This window comes from Nicotiana tabacum, chromosome 17, assembly GCF_000715075.1.
Source record: "Nicotiana tabacum cultivar K326 chromosome 17, ASM71507v2, whole genome shotgun sequence".
Lineage (NCBI taxonomy): Eukaryota > Viridiplantae > Streptophyta > Magnoliopsida > Solanales > Solanaceae > Nicotiana > Nicotiana tabacum.
The window spans coordinates 76166906-76184672 of record NC_134096.1 but is presented as its reverse complement, the minus strand read 5'-3'; the positions used below and the strand labels follow the sequence as shown (position 1 = coordinate 76184672).

The following is a 17767-nucleotide window of genomic DNA, read 5'->3' as shown; positions in this document are numbered from 1 at the left end:
CCCCAAAAAGATAATGTGTGTTGATTGTGGGTTAAAGAGTTTTTCCAATTAAAGTGACAAACTTGAGTAGGGATTATTTTATTGTTCAGAGTCGCCACTTAGAATTGAATTTTTTTTGGTGTTCCAAGTCACCTTTTATTTGAATCCCTAGTCAAAGGAAGGTTTGACTCTATTATTATTGGTCTGCGAAAATAAATTTTAGGTAAGGAATTCTGTTGACCGGGGAGAAGTGTAAGGCATTCCCCGAGTCCCGTGGTTCTAGCACAGTCGCTTTATTGACTTAAAACTTGGCTTGAATTAATTTTGGACAAACTATGATTTATATGATTTTGATGTTTTACCTATCCGCTTTTAATACTTGCTTTATTAGAATTGATAAAGAATAACAAGATATCGTAACCACACTACGCAAGCGAATGCGTAGTCATGACAAGGATTATTAGCACACTATGACTTTTGGGAAAACTACTACATTTGAGAAAATTAATTAATTTTTTCAAATTTATTAAAAGTTAACTATCGCGCTACGCAAGCGAATCAACATTTTTAGCAAAGAATTAACTAAAACTAATGGTTATGGTGTGAGGTTATTGAACTAATTTATTGAATGTTAAATTTCACGCTACGCAAGTGATTCCGTGAAGTTAAAAATATGCCTAGTATTTGCCTAGCGTTTAAATTAATTTATTTGTTAAAACTATTTATTTAATAAAGAAACCTAGTATTTAAAAGACCGAGTCAAAACTTGTTTACTACTTTAAACTTGACAAATTCAAATTTTTTCAGTAGCCTTGATGTTAAAAAAATGTCTAGCAAATTTAAACCAAAGATGATAATGGCCTAAAATATTCTTAAAATTAATGTAAACCCTACTAAGACATGTAGCTAAAAATAATGCATTAATGAGCATGGACTTCTAGACATATAACTGAGAAACAAACATATGCATCAAGCTCAACCAAACAGAAGTTCAAACTAGCAATAACACATTTAAGAAATTCTTTCACTGGTTCTCTCCTCTCTCCCGCACACTCATCACATACTATTCCCCAACTTCATTTTAACTTAACCAAGAAAAGAAGTATTACTATCAATTATTTTTAGCACTAAGAGAAAAATTAAAATAACAAAATCACAAATACATAAAACCAAGGCAAAAGGAAACTAAACTCTACATAATAATTTTAAAAGATGTTTCTTTTCCTTAACTAGATACACTTAACATAATGTTATTTGAGCTACACATGTAAAGAAAAATGAAAGATCAACCAAATATTACGTACATGCTGAAATATGACTATATGAATAACATGCTAAACATTCATTTATTCCAGTAAAGCACATCAAGCGTACCCATAGAGCTGAAAAAGAGCCATATCCTCATCCATTGAATATAAAAATCTGCATTGCAAAATTTAAGAAAATACCTGGATTGCAGAAAATAAATACAGCAGTGAAGAAATAGAGCTCAGCAGAAAAACAAATAGCAGCAAACACAAGCAGAAAACAACAACAGTTTCGTTTTTAAACAACCCGAAAACCTTAGAAGAAACCAAAACCAACTCTAAAGAAGACTTATACTTTTCTAAAAGTTTGCACTCTAAAATTTACTCACAAAGCACACCATTTCAGCTTACTAAAGGGTGCTTTAGTTGCTGATTTTTTACTCTCCAAGTTTTATTTTTAGGGTGTAAAGACTGCTGAACAAATGTGTGATCCCCGTCTCAAGTGAGGAAATAGCAGCCCCTTAAATAGGCAAATAAATTCCCTTTTTGGGACAGATTTTGGTTTACTAAAAAATCTGTCCAAAAGACTGAGTTTGTGTGCTAAACACTGTTCAAGATCTGTCCCAAAAATGAAAGGACAACCTGAAAATCTGCTGTGTCAGAAGCAAGGAGAAAAAATATCATTTCAGCCACCCTACTAGTAAAAGTAGGCTACTATTATCCTATTTTGTGATAAAATAAACTAAACTTCAGATTTTAACCATCAACAACAAACTACTTGTTCAACACAAATCAAACTTCAACAACTATGAACTGACAAAGCATAAACGAGACTAAAAACATAATTGAACTAAGTATTCAAACCAACTTGATTGGAATGAATTCGATTTGTGCAAACTAATTACTAAACAAACAACTAAATTCACAAACTAATGCTCAAAACAGAACGAGCATCGTTAACAATCGGACAACGACTAACAACAACAAAATAATCAACTAACTATGTGAACGATTTAACTAATACACTAAAGATCATGTTTAAATCAATAACAAATCTAACAAACCACTAAACTAAATAGAGATAACTAATTAAATAAACCTAACTTGAAACTCTAATTAACAAGAAACAACCAAAATAGAAAAATCAAAAATCAGAAACTGATCTACTAATATAAAAAATCAGAAATTAATTAAAGAGATGACGATTATACCTAACAAGTATGCTTGAAACTGTTCAAGCCACGAGAAGATGCCGGAGATGCTAAAAGGCGACTGCCCGACTCCGAAACGCACGTTTCTTTCGGGTAGATGCTAGAACGAAATGAGTTTCACCATCTCGCCAAAAGAAACGAGTATCTTTGAGTCGAAAAATAGCTAAGATGGGGGTTCGGGGCATTTTGGCGGTGGTGAGGCAGTAGAGCCGCGGCGGCAGTGAGGAGCGGGCCGGCGGCGACGGGTATTTTGGGGGTGAAATGGGTAGGAAAAGATAGGTCTCGTGGAGTTCTATTCATTCATGTATGTGTTGTAGGGTGGTGTTGGCCGGAGCTTCAAGAATTTGGACCAAAAAGTGGCGGCTAAAGTTTAGATCTAAAATTCAAGGAGTTTGAGGGTTTTTTGAAGGAATTGGTTTGGAGATATGGGAAGAGGAGGTTGTGGAGATTACATGGTGTTAATTTGGAGGTGTTTGGAGGTGGTCCGCCGCCGGTGGGTGATTTCCGGCGGCGGCAGCGGAGAGAAGAGAGAGAAGAGAGAAAGAGTTATGGGGAAATGAGGGAATTTTTCAGATTTTTGAGGCTTTAAATACCTCTTGAGAGATCAAATATGGACCATTAGATCAAGGGGTGATAAATGGGTGAGATTTCATCTTGGGTCACTTAATGAAACGACGTAGTTTTGAGGCAAAACTACGTCATTTCAGACCCTTTCAAGGGCAGCCCCTTATCTTGCACTTCTAGCCACTTTCTCTTTCAAATTTGGCCCAATTTATTTCTTAATCCTACTTATTAAACTAAATTTATACAAATAAATAAATTAATTAATTTATTCAAATGGTCAATTAACTAGATTAATTCACCAACTGAATAATTAGTTAATTCCTAAAATGCACAAATAAAGAAAGAATTATTTTTTAGTATTTTTATGATAGGAAATATGCAATCAGAGACACAAAAATTGGAAAAAATAATTAAAGCAACAAACTTTAGGAGGTGTTAAAACAATACAAAAATTAGGTATTCACACAGGCGATTGCCAAACATCGGAATGAATAATATCTAAAGGAAAAGAACTATAATAAGCAACTAGATTAAAGGACAAACGTTGAGACTTCCCTAACTTGCACGAAACACAATTATTACTAAAAGAATTTAGTAACATAGTAAGATTATGGTTCCTAAGACTTGACAAAACACGACTACCACTATGACCTAAACGACGATGCCAGATGTCTCCGGATTGACGTAGAGCAACAAATGCTTGAGGAGGAGAAGTCACAGACGAGGACGACAACGGATAAACATCGTCTTTACTGGAAGCTTGAAGGAGAGGTTGCCCCGTTACCTTGTCCTTCACACAAATAGAAGAATCATCAAAGTCAACTTTACAGTTATTATCTCTACATAACTTTTTAACATAAATCAAATTATAACGAAGTTGAGGAACATGAAATATAGACTGTAAGTGTAGAGGACGAGATGTAGAAGGCAACTGAGCATAGCCAATATTTTCAATGTTAAGCAATGTACCATTTCCTACCAAAACACGATCAGAGTCAGTGTGAGGGTTCTTTCGTATAAAATTACCTTCAGATGGAGTCATGTGAGCGGACGCGACAGTGTCAAAATACCAAGTAGCATCATTTTTTCACCAACAGACATAGCAGTAAAAGACTTAGGAAGATCATTAGTAACGAAAGCATGATTGAAAATATTTTGACATTGTAAGGCAGTATGACCAGGATGCCCACAAATTTGACAAATAATTGGTGAGGGTGAGGGACCTAAGATCCCACTGGATGGTGAGAATGTACTACCAGATTGTGAATTATAAGGAGTGAGAGAAGCACCACCAATACCTGACGGAGGCTGAGCAGTAGGACCATTGCGAGCAATATTATTGGGAGTAGACAGTTGTGAGGGACCTCGACCAGAGTAACCACAACCCCTTCCACCACGACCTCGACCTCGAAAAGACGAGGCTCTTCCTCGTCCACAATTACTTGAAGAAGGTGCTGCATTGCTGGACATATTCGAAAAATTTGATTGATCATTCTAGGTAGCAAATGCATGATGAGAGATGATGGAATCGGATTCTTGAAAGCGTTGCAACCGTTGTTCATGCAAAAGGAGCTTAGAGCGCAAATCTTCAAGTGATACATGTCCAAGGAAGTGAGTGGGGATACCAACCAGCGTATCGTATTCTTTTCCTAATCCAAGAAGGACATGATCAATGAAATCCTGGGGGGGAAACTGGAGAATTTATGGCTGCAAGTGAATCAGCCAATTATTTTACCTCTCTCAAATATTGATCAATTGACATAGATATTGTCTTTTTCAAAGTAGTGAGTTGTCTCTTAAGTTCAATTGCTTTAGCTCGGCTAGCATCCATATATCTACGGTGTAAGGAAAGCCAAATATCACGTGAAGATGGTAAAAGATGGACGTCGACAAGAACTTCACGCGACAAGGTCGCAAAGATCCAAGAACGGATGCTTTGATCAATTCGAACCCACGAGTGGTAGCTTGGATTCGGTTGTTGCGATTTGCGAACCAGTAGTGTCGCAAAGAAGCGGGGGTGAAGCAGGGATAGAACCATCAACAAAACCAAGCAAATCATGAGATATGAGAAGGGAAGTGAACTGAGTACGCCATGTGAGATAATCTTCAACAGACTGTAACTTAATTGTTACCAGATTGGTGACATTAGGCGCTGCTAGTGCAGCAACAGAGTGAAAATTTGAGGCAGTAGTTGAGTCCAACGAACCAGCACATGGAAATATAGGTGGCGCAGTAGCAGCAGTAGGACATGGCAACAAGCTAGGAGATGAGGAATTGCTTGGTACTGATGAGGCCATGGAATAAAGTGACGACATAAGAGGAGGAGACGATAAAGGGGGAGGTGAGAAAGCAACAGTAAGGCTTGAGGATGGAATAATGTCATCAGGTTTGGATAGAGGAATAGAAGTATAGGGTGAAGATGATGCCATAGTAAAGAAAAATGGTGTGGGAAAGCACTGGATGTGTGGGAAAGGTTTAGAAGAAAATTCCAACAATGTTGATTATGGTGTATGATGAGTTCCGTGACCGCTTAGAAGAAGGAATTAGAGAGGATTTGCTAGCTAATCTGATACCATTCAAATGGCTCAACCAATAGAGAGGCAGTATTACTTATATTTATATGATATGGATACATACATAATGATAAGTATATCACCTACAAAGATGAGTATTAAGAGTTCGTCACATACATGGGATAATTACAAATATTAAATAAATTCTTAGAGTCCTAATAAGTTAGTCCATTATCTTACGTTTTTTTTCAGAAACTCCTTAATTTAGAGGATTAGGTAAGAATAGGTGACCTCCCTAAAAGTTGAATATAAATAAAATATTCCTTCAAATCAACAATTACCGGTCAATGAAATATTAAAATTAGTATATAATACGAAAAAGGAGCAGTTTGTCCTTGTATTAAAGATTCTTTTTTATGTCAAACATTTTTATGGAGAGTAAATGGAGTATATCAATATTATTAGGTGAAATAAGAAGATAAAGTTAATTGGCGGGGTCTAATTTGTTCTCGAGGTTACAATCAGAAGTAACAGGCAAACAGCACAAGAGGATGAAAAAGAGCAGGCCATCCATTAAGGTTCTTAAATATTTCCGCTATATTAGCTGCTAAAAATAGAACATCCAAAACCAAAGCTATAATGTACTCCCTCCGTTTACTTTTAGTTGTCAAATATTCTAAATATAATTTTTCATTTTTACTTGTCACTTTTCGCATATCAAGAGAAAAATAATTTATTTTTTCTGTTTAGTCCTTAGCATTAATTACTCATTCCAAATCATTTTTCAAATCCACTAAGACTATACACCAATTAATATGAATATCATGGTAAATTATATAATTTATTTATTATTTCTTAAGGGGTGTGTAAAGTCAATAATGAACAACTAAAAGTGAATAGAGTAACGTGTAGATACAGTATTTTAATATCCTCGTGTAATCTCCAACCAAGTGCAACTCACTCAACAAATTAGAAAGTACTTCGGGGTCGTCCTTGAGGAGATGAGGATGTCCCGCAACTTTAACAAATTAAATGATGTTAATTAGAAGAATGTCATTGATCTCCAAAGAAATGGAAAGAAGATACTAAAGTAGTTTAATCAGCTATAAACCCACGTCCATTCCGTCAAGTATCAACAGACAGAAAATAGATCACTGGTACAAAGAGATGCTCAAAACATCATTATTTGCCTTTTATCTTTTACTCAGCTTTCGTACCCTCATATATATGCCTTCTCTTGAAAGTGATTTTATGGCGTGCGTGTCAACTGACATTAGTTGTGTAAAATCAAAAGTCGTGAGACAAAAAAGAGGTCTCACACAACTAGTGTCATTAGTGTGAGGCACAAAATAAAATTTTTCTTCGCTTGAATACTTTTCAGTAAGAAGATGATCATGGGAGTCTTAGCTCATACATCAATTTACCAAACTAACCTCAAAATTTAACTTAGAGTTGAGATCAGATGAGAGTACTTAGCTTTACCAAATAAGGGATAGATCTATCTAGAGTTGGATCTAGGATTTGAATTTTATAGGTTCGGAATGCCATAGAACTTTAATGTTATATTGTAGTTGCTATATTTAGTAAATTTCTTAACAAATATACACGGTCCAACTAAAAGCTACTGGTTCCAATCTTACCTTGTATACATCTGCCCTGTATCTATCTTGACTAAGTCACATTTGTCAGATTTGTTGGAATAGATACCTCTATATAACAAGTATACAGTTTTTGCTAGACTTAGAAGGTAAACTTTTTGTTAGTATTTGCTACCATATAGAGGGCGGTCTTCTGTTTCGGAAAAGGATGGAACATTATAAAGACCGTTTCCTTTTGTAGGGGCCTTTGCAAGAGGCAGATGGATTGTAAATCCAGTGGACGCTTTTAAGACTATTTCAACTATACGTCTATATAATATTAATTCGAGTAGAAACCATCGGGAATATATACTTGTCCAGTATTCTAAAAATAGATTTTTACTGACTTTTAGTATATCAAGAGAAGACAATTTCTTTTTTCATGTTATACCCAACGTGTGTGTGTTTTATTTCTCGAAACTATTCTTGCTGGTTTTCAAGAAATGTACCCCTTCGGGGTTGCCCAGTTGATTTGGAGGGCGGTCATCCATACGGATGACCTGAGATCGATTCCCCCCTCAATGTCTTCTGGATTGAGTCTGTCGCACATGGCTTGCCTAGTGCGGTTTACATCCCTTGTGTGGTTTGGAGGCTATTACACATGGGGAGGTTTACCCAGTACGCACAAAATGATCACCCGAATGACAGAGGTTATGACAGAAATTGTAGCGACTGCGGTTTCCCCTCTTACAAAAAAAAAAAGAAAAAGAAAAAGAAGAGGAATACCAGAAACAACTTACCTATATTAGCTTGCATAATCCCTAGTAAATGGATTATTATCTGGATCTCTTGGGATCAGCATGTAGGAGGACAAAACAAAGAGCGGGTCGACTCCTTGAAGCTCCGAACTCAACACTAGAAACTTTAGGGACCTCCATACCTTTGCACATAGTAACTTGAAAGGCAATGAAATTGAGTTTATTATTATGCTCTTCCAATTAGCCATATCCTCAACGAGTGCAGAGAATGTTTCACGCCTCTGTTAATATTCATTCTGGTTCTGTGAGCCATTTATAAGGTTGGCGCAATAAGCTATATGTGTGCACAACTCCTCATATAGCGCTGGGCATGCAAAGGTGATGCTCATATTTGTAGCCTTTAATACAACTATGATTTCTCCCACCAAATTTGCATGACCCCCTAGTTTCCTTAATCCGTATGTTTTTTCCTAATTTTCGTGCCTAACTAAATTAAGGCGTTCTCGTAATCTTATTCCAATTAAATCCTAAAATCAAGTACTACTATTAGATTCAGACACATTATTAACGATTTCCCTCTCTATTTAATCTCAAATTTCTATTAATTGATTGGGTTGTTATATGTGTACTTTTCATACGGTTCTTGCGAAAAGAAATCAATACTTAAGATGTTCAATTAGCAATAGTTAATACTCCCTCCGGTCACTTTTACTTGGCATGTATACTAAAAATAGATGTTCACTTTTACTTGTCACTTTATGCATATCAAGAGAAGACAACAAATTTTTCCTGTTTTACCCACAATATTTATTACCATTTTAAATCATTTTCTCAAATCCAATAAAATATGCATCAATTAATATGGGTAACATGGTAAATTATGCACTTCATTTATTATTTTTTAAGGGGCGTGAAAAGTCAAAACGTGCCCAGTAAAAGTGACCGGAGGGAATACTTAATAGTATATTTTTTTAGTTTGAAATGTCAAATGTAAGAATTATTTGATGAAATCCAAACACCTTCATATGAGGAGTGTATAAAATATACACTAAATGAATAAGTGTGAAGTACTACTGTTACATTCATTCAGAAACATTTGAAACGATCTCTGTCCAGCTTTCAACAAAATTACATGTACTTCTTTGTTTCATTTTATATAATGGTGTTTGACGGTACAAGATGTTAAGAGAAGGAAAGAAAAAAGCAAGACTTTTGGCATATGCTTGGCAGCTTCTTCCTGAACAATGGTTCTTCAGTTAATATAATGTACTTATTCTCTCTTTTTAATATTTTTATGTATTCATTTTGCACATGGTGTTTGGGGTGGGTCCCAAGATGTGTCGTTCCATTTTGCTTAAGTTTGATACTGTCTAATTTATGTGCAGAGGAAAAAGTCTAACACCAGCTTCCATGCATAATTAAAAATAAAAATACAAGATAAATTCAAAAAATAAAAGATAACAAGGATCGTCATTCTGCTCCGTTAGGTAGTGTCTCTTCTGAAAAATGGAGTATAGACTTTCAAAGAATGCACCAATTATGCGTGCAGAAGAAGAATTGCCGCAAAAATTGTGCCGATCAACCAATGAAGTGGTTTACTTCTGCTCGAGTGAGAATTATTGTTGTTCTCGTTGTTGCCATCTTGTGATGTTCCTGTAGTTGTTGCTTGCGCTGGTGGTGGGGGTGATAACATTGGTGCCTCGCATTTGTGCGATGTACCACTTGTCTGCTTATCAAAGAAAAATCAAAATAGTTTCATGGGAAATTAGATAAGAATAATGCAATGAAGCAAATAACAATAAAGATAATCCAATTCTGGGACTGTGAAATAGAATGAACAAAGTAAAGCAATGGTTGATTACAGTGGTATACAAGAATATGAAAAAGGTAATACCCACACTATTAGTTCTGGTAGCAGCATCAAGACAATCAGGTGTATGTTTCTTTTTCAATTTAGATTATTAACACGAGGCAAAATATAAAATAACAACTTTTATATCCACTTATTGTCAAATTCAAAGTTGTTCTTGGCCTAAATGGTCAAAAGTATTCCCTTCTCTTGAATTGTTCCAATGAGAACAGCCTCTGGAATCACTCACTTGAAGCCAGTAGATGCAGGCACTCTTCACATTGCAAATAGTGTTTTCTTAGAATTTGCATCTTAGCTGAATTAACTTGTGCTGTTTCTAAGTTGAAAGGCAGTAAAGTATCAAGAACGCTCAAGTAGAGCAGGAAAAAAAAAAAACTCAATCCGGCTAGAATGATTTTCTAATAGTCTCAAATGTGGTGTTATGTTCATTGTAGCATTTAAAGTCAAAGCTAGCAAGCAAACCTTGCAATAGGCAATACTGCTACAATTACAAGCCAATTGGCCATTTGCTTCATCTACAGCTTCTGGAGCTCCACCACCATCACTTTTCTGCATCAGTAAGCAAAAATGTGTAGTGTTCTTACGTTTAATAATAGATAATTAATCAAAAGAACATGACTGTGAAGACTATACCTGATAAAAATCAACAGCAATAAAATTTGGCCACCTTTTGCCAGCTGCTTCAAAGCAAGTTTTCGTCATATTAACTAGTAGAGCAGAATTATCCACACAAACTGCTGTTATGTTGGGATTGTCAGGAAAATAATTCTGCAGAACCAAAGAGATTGACGATGTACTCATAGGAGATGATTCAGAACGACTTGGACAAGAACCAACTTTCATCCCACCATTACCATCTGCAAAAGATGCGGTTAACATATCAAGTCGCCAATAGTTTGAGCAACGATTTCTGAATGATCGCAAATGTGGGGAATATGAACTAGTGAAGCTACAAATGAATAAAAGTTTATCCAAGGACCAACCTATACCATTATGAAACCAAAACTTACACTACAATTCAACGTAACAAGAACTCGTCGGAACTGCTAAGTAAATCTCGGATGCAAGAATATCGACGTTCTTAAAGTACGTCAAGCAGTAACATAAGTATCAAATTAAGCAAAGGCGGCTATAACTCACATTGGTTTTCTACAACGTATCTCCACTCGTAAGCAATGCCCTCAGAAGCCTCCTTGGATGATTTAGAGGTGAAGACTACGAGACGTTGATTCTGCTTGACCATGTCATCCACTGTCGGCCAATCTTCTCCTTTTTTGGGCATACGAGACACTGGAAACCAGTACTTATTAAGACCAGAGGCATTAAAAACCTTGCTCAAGCCTTTTGGGGACGAGACATAGTCTTCAATGAAGATTGTGACAACCTCTGATGGATTTTGTTCGAGAAACACTTGAATTTCTTTCAGCGAATTAATTGCAGGTTGCTGAAACGATCCAGAGATGAACTCACATTAATCAGCCATAACAAGTACGATAGTTGAGTGAATCCAGTAATCAAGGATAACTAGGATGAGTTGGATAACTTACAAATGCTGTTACATTGTAACACTTTCCACCAAATGAGTGACAAAGCCAGATATCATCGTTGAAGTCATACATATCAAGCATAAGTCCTCGAACACCATTCTGCAGACATTAAAATTATTTTCTTTAGCAAAATTTTCCTATTAAGAACTTTTGGACTTGAGAATGATTCCACTGCTTAAAATATTGTGAATATTGATGTGATAAGCCATTAACTCTCTGAATTGGTCATAACATATTTACTGAAAGCATGTTCTAAAGTACTTTTTTACTGGAGTAGTTCTCAGATTAGTTGAATCACACAGCTATGATTTTGCGAAAAGCGAATCAATTTATGCCTTGCAAGATCTTACATAGAAAAAGTGGGGAATAAAGATAGCAACTTGATCCCATAATTGAGATATTAGGTTGAATTAAATAAGGTAAAGTGGACTCCACAGATCACCTATTAGGATATTTCCATGTGGACAATGTTGATGAGATGGTTAGGTGAAAGCACATGCTAATTTTCTAAGCAAAGTAAAACAAGAGTTTTTGTAATTATATATTGCCACCCAATTCTGACTTTTCTTCTCTCTCCTAAAAGAGTTATCTTTCAGAATAAGGCATTCCATCTTTTTGCTTTAGACTGTCAATTCTTTTTCTCATTGAGTAACAATGAGCATTGCTCCTGCTCTGCCTAGAGGGGCAAAATTTGTTCTTCTTCCTCTCATTGGGTATCTTTCTTTTTTCCTTTGAATTATCTATTTTGCCTACTGAAAGAAGGAAAAAAAAAGGCAAAAGTAGTGTGTACTTGCATTTTGAAGTTGACCAAATAGCCCTTGTGGTTATTTTGTCATTGTAGGACAAAGGCAGTAGACAAAGAATGTATACTATCCGAGGTAAATATTCAGCTTATTACTGAAAAAATAGAGCACATCACCTTAAGCTGACTAGTAATGGAATCTTCCTGATTGGTGGGAGCAAGAATACTAGACCCGGTTGCAGATTTTGACCCGGACAATGCAAACGAGTTGTGGGTCGTCAGCCACGAATACTTGTTAAATGGCAAACCTTTTACCTTTCAACCACAAAAATCAAAATAAAATTTGAATATACCATTAATGTGGATACAAATAAGAAAGTGAACAATTGGAGTTAAGAATTCACCTTGGTGGTGGGAATAGTGGGTTGAATGCGAGTACATCTGGAGCGGGTGTTGCCATTAGCAGGACAAGTGGAGCAGACTAGACCTTCATCACAATTACTGCTGCTACAAGTTTCTCCAATCTGTTTAAATCAAAGTCCAAACAAAGAACAGAAATTCAATAACAGATTCACTTTCATGAAATATATTATTCAGTGCGATCTTAACTGGGTTTAAAATATTAATTAATGTATAAGAATTAAATAATGAATACATACCGTAAGGCAAGAAGAATGGTGGAATAAGAAAGAAACAGCGATATAGAGAAGTAGAAGCTTGATGGGGTAACGGATGATCTCCTGAAAGTGAGAAGAGAAAAACAAATACGATAGATAATAACGAGAATTTGGGTTAATTAGTAATCGGAATTGAGATTAAGAGATTACATACCTGCATAATTTAGGCTCTGTGATTGTGAAGAAGAAAGAAAGGAGGGAGAAGGGGTTGATAACTCCTCCAAATTCCCTGATTCAGTTTTTATAAACGGTTTCTCTCTGTGTCGGATTGTACTCTTGTTTTAGGAAAATAACGTTTGTTTTATTAGGAAGAGGAAATCTCTGTTTTCCAACTGCCACCTGCCAAGAATAATCTCCTTCACTTTGTATTTATGTATCCCATTTTAGGAAGTACACCAATGTTTTGAGCAAATTTACTTTGTACTTCTCTAGTTTCCTTTTACTTTTCTTTCGTCTCTCCCTTAAACCCCTTTTGAGAGTTTCTTTTTCGATTTTATGTCCTAACCGTACAAAAGATAATCAAATAATTTAATATTTATATTAATATACTTAGTGTCTATTGTAATTAGGATAATAAATAGCATGTTAGAACTAGTTAATATTAAAATTATTCATGTTGTGAATAAGAAATTTAAATCCTTTTCAAATAGAATTGGAGTATGATCTGTGCACATATAGCATATTGGTCAAAGATGAATTTGAATAGCAAAATATAGTTAGTGAGAATCTATCCAGCAATAACTTGTTTGGAATTGAACACCATTATTATTGTTATTAAAAAATGATATGCGTAAAAAAAATGATATGCGTCTAGTTTCTTTGCTCCACGATAATTTAAAATAGGCCCAGAAAACAATGTGTAATTAAATAAAAATTTCACTATTTTCAAATAGACTTGGAAGACAATCTGCGCTCGTAAATTAGTACTCCATTCGGTCCAATGAGAAATTCATAATTTAGTATTAATTATCAATAAAATTAATTATATTAACCTTAATTTATTCATGAGAATATAACAAATACTCCTAAGCTCTTTACTCCAAGAGCAACTTTGAAAAAAATAAGTTAATTCTTTCTTAATATCTAAAAAAATTAAATATTGTGAATCATAAAAAAAGTCAAAAAAAATCAATTAAAGTGAACAAGAGGGAATAGTACTTTCAAATGGGGGCATTTATGATTTCGTACTACTACCTCCCGTCCGTTTTAAATCTTGTTTAAGCTTTTGGCATAATCACTACAAATTTCATTTAATGACATTGATTTTAGGGGTTGTTTTGACTAGATTACCCGTTATCTCTACTAAAATTAAGTAATAATTCTTGGACTATATACTATATATATCAGAAAATTAGTATCAAGTACTTCTTCGTTCACTTTTACTAACACGTTTTGATTTTTCACGCCCCTTAAAAAATAATAAATAAAGTGTATAATTTACCATGATACCCATATTAATTGATGCGTATTTTTAATGAATTTGGAATGGGTAATTAAATGCTAACGGGGAAACATATAATAAATTATTTTTCTCTTAATATGCGAAAAGTGACAAGTAAAAATAAAAAATTATTTTTAGAATACTTGACAACTAAAAGTGAAGGGAGAGAGTATTAGATAAATATAATTGTGTAAAAGAATAATTATATTATTTTTATATTTCTAAAAGAATACTTATTTTGGACCAAATTTGTTTAGCTAAAACCATATTAAAATGAACAGGAGGAAGTATATTTTTCCTGTGAGATCACCATTTTCCAACAGGTAAGGAAGATTGTTTACCCGAAAAATCGGATAACGTTAAATTTAGATATGGTTCTAAGGGTATGCGAATCCCTTTAATACAAAATGACAATACAAGTATTTTTGCTATAAAATGGGAATGATGGATGGGGGGACTGAAATGAGTTAGAAAAACAAGCACAATGAAATCTCAATGTATCTTGGAGAACTTGCCTCTATTGCAGTCTATCCCCATTTTTATAGTAGAAGATCACTGCTTTATCTATAACAACATAATAACATAATACATATAGTGGAGGACCCATGATGGTTTGTCTATTCCTTGATTCTCGCCAAGATTCTCTCCCTTGGTGTGGTTGTAACGGCTCTTGTCTGCGTGCTTGGTACTGGCTCGAGCTCGGTGTTAGGTCGAACCCCCAGTCTTGGTTCGAGCTCGGTTCTGCCTTGGGGCATCGATATTCGGGGCCTGTATCGATCGGTGTTGCCCCGTAGTCCGATTCGGACACGGACTCGATAATGATATCGAGTTTTACCGTTTATAGCGCGAAGCTCGACGTCCCTACTTCGAAATTCGTCCGAGCTTGTCATGTGGATACCCTTCATTTGAAACGTCATTGTCTCGACCGGTCATTATGACTGAGAATCGATTTTGACCGTACACAGATAGTCCCCTCGTTTCTCGGAAAGGATGTGGCGAGGAACGATATGATTTCCCTGCTGCTCGATCAAATTTATGCTGACGTTTCTATCGAACCCAATCTTGACGTATGTGATAGATGTCCCATCGACTCGGTTTTACCGAAGCATTTAATGTGTGTCAGACGGTGGTCGGCCACCGCTGATACTGAACCATCATGCCTTAGCCTATAAATAGTCTTTCCATACAACCTTTACCACTTTTGCGCCTTCTCTTCTTCCAAACTTTCTTATCTATCCTCTCTATTTCGCTGCTACGGGGCTGCTCATACCAGAATTTTGGTGTTGTCTATTTCTTCACCTTCCTTTGCACTCTTTCCTTTCATATCAATAGCGAAAACTTCCAAAGCCGTACCTCAGAAGGAGAAAGCTTCTTCCTCACGGCCGTCTAATGATAAGGCGCCGGTGGAGCCGTCAGTTCATGACTATGTTCCTGGCTCGTGCACTTTGAAGATCGATTTTAAGGTGGAGAATCCTTCCTCCGTTCCGGGTCGATGTGAACACGTATCGATGTATACGTGCTCTATAACGGAGGATCACCTCGAGGCCGTCCGAAAAGACTGCAACTGGGGTTCCGAGGTCGTGTTGCAAATTCCATGTTCCGATGAGAGTGTTACCACTTACGTGGAGGGTTTTTTAAGTATTTATACTTACCCCTTCATACTGGGATCCGTCGACCCGGTGATTATTGATTTCTGCAAAATATATCAAGTCACCCTTGGCCAAATTCATCCCTCTCTATGGCGTATAGTGATCTTGTTGTGTTTCTTCTCTATCAAAGCCGGGGGGTTGGATTTTTCTCTGAACCACCTCATACGACTGTATCGGCCTCAGATCTTTCGAGGACTAATCAGACTCCATCGTCGGGCATCGAAGGCTTTGATGTCAAGCATCGATGAAAACAAGGATCGGGGTTGGATGGGTCGTTATATTCGAGTGAAGACCCGTGATCTCATTTCGGAAGAGAAGATGTCATTCCCTGAAGAATGAAATTTTGACCGTAAGTGATTTTTGTTCACTTTTCATGTCCTTTTCCGATTTTTTCTGATGTCCTTCCCTGATGTTCAGCTGCCCCTTGGATACCACAAGCGGTGCCTGACCTCGAGGACTGGGTTCAGAAGTTATCCTCGACCTCCTCTTATGCCGAGCGCGCTTGGCGCGATTTGGCAAAAGGCAGATGGGAGGCCAAGAACCATGGTGAGGTTTGCTTTTTGTTTCCTTCGAAGTATTCTTTGCGTTCTATTCGTTACCGATTTCCTTTTGTGCAGGCGTAACCAGGGATGCCGCTTTGAGGCCTTCGAGCGGTGAAGAAGGAAACAAGTCCCAAGTCCCTAAACAAGGGAAATATAAGAAGCGAAGAGCTTCCTCTCGGTCAGAGGACCCCAAGCCCAAAACTCGAAGGGTGAGGAGAAAAGTAATTGCCCTTTCGATTGACTCGGTCCATCGACTGAGAGAAGAAGAAGAAGAAAAAAATAGTTCCTCGGCTTTGGTAGTCCGATCTACGGAGGCCATCGAGGTTGCCGGAGCTCCCGAGCCGATGGCGGCTGTGACTGCCAGGGTTGTTTCCGAAGACCTGAGTCTCGACTGGAGTACTCCGAGTGATTTGCTCGGGGATATGACAATGGGTCATTCGCCTTCTCTTCCATCTTTTTCTGAGGAGGCGTTGAAGGAAGCTCGAGAGTTGAAGGCTCCCGATATCGGCGAAGGCTCTGGTGCAGGGGATCCTTTTAGGGATTGTTTTTTACTGGAGTCGACGATGGTTCCGATATTGGTGACGCTTCTCTTTTATTAGAGGAGGTTCAACGTTTCATTACTCGGGTAATGATTCTTCTATACTTGGTTTCTTTGTTCTTTTCCATACTTGACTCGTGTTTCTTACTGTGCAGGCCATTATTAGGTTTCGAGTCGATCTTAGCCAGTGTGAGGCCGAGCTCCGGAAGGTCTCAGGTGAGAGAGATGCCATGCAGCTTCTTTGCAGCCAAAAGGATGAGGCTATAAAGGACCTCCAAGCAGATTTGGCTAAGGTCCGTGAAGAAGGGTTCGAGCTCGATAGGCAGGTGAGCCTCGTTCTGTTAAAGTATGGGTCTGACTCAACCGTGGAAGTTAACCCTTCGTTGTCTCAGTTGCAGCAAAAGATCGAAAAGATCGGGTTACTTCGAGAAGAAGTCGATCAAATCCGAGCTGAATGCAATCGGTGGAAGGAGACCCTCGACTGCCTGGCAGCAAAAAAAGAAACCATCTTAACAAAATTATTATCGGCCAATGTTCAACTTCGAAGTGCCAAGCAAAAGGGGTCGGTTCAAGCTAAGAAGATCGATGAGCTTGAAACACGACTTGCTGAGGCTAAGGCGGAGGTTGAGTCGTCGAAAGTCTTAGCGGATAAGTCTATTGCTGTTTATCGGGCTGATGCTGAGGCTGCTTAGATGGAGGCCCGAGAAGCGGCGAAGACCGCTGATACTCGAGCTCATTGGGTTCCCGAACTTGCCAAGTGTAGGTCTCGGAGGGAGACCATCGAGGAGATACACGCTAGAGGTTTCGACCTTACCGAAGATGTAAAAAAGGCAAAAGAGCTCGAAGCGGAAGCTGAAGCCTTGGCATCTGATGATGATGATGATGATGGTAGCAAAAGTGGATCCGAGGACG

General features: G+C 37.1%; 1 protein-coding gene and 1 long non-coding RNA gene across 2 annotated transcripts; both read right to left on the bottom strand.

Annotated features, from left to right (window-relative positions):
* Positions 1–1179: 1179 nt before the first annotated feature.
* Positions 1180–8199, bottom strand: LOC107822465 (uncharacterized). The gene is made up of 2 exons (XR_001656342.2): positions 7892–8199; positions 1180–1427 (listed from the first exon to the last, which is right to left on the bottom strand). It is a non-coding gene; the product is annotated as an uncharacterized LOC107822465 (long non-coding RNA).
* Positions 8200–9245: 1046 nt separating this feature from the next.
* LOC107822464 (PI-PLC X domain-containing protein At5g67130) lies at positions 9246–13029 on the bottom strand. Its single transcript, XM_016649012.2, has 9 exons — positions 12840–13029; positions 12668–12748; positions 12413–12532; positions 12186–12323; positions 11267–11365; positions 10860–11163; positions 10353–10576; positions 10182–10268; positions 9246–9575 (listed from the first exon to the last, which is right to left on the bottom strand). Exons 1-9 carry the CDS (start codon positions 12843–12845, stop codon positions 9387–9389), a joined length of 1248 nt encoding a protein of 415 aa, XP_016504498.1. The 5' UTR covers positions 12846–13029; the 3' UTR covers positions 9246–9386.
* Between the last annotated feature and the right edge of the window lie 4738 nt (positions 13030–17767).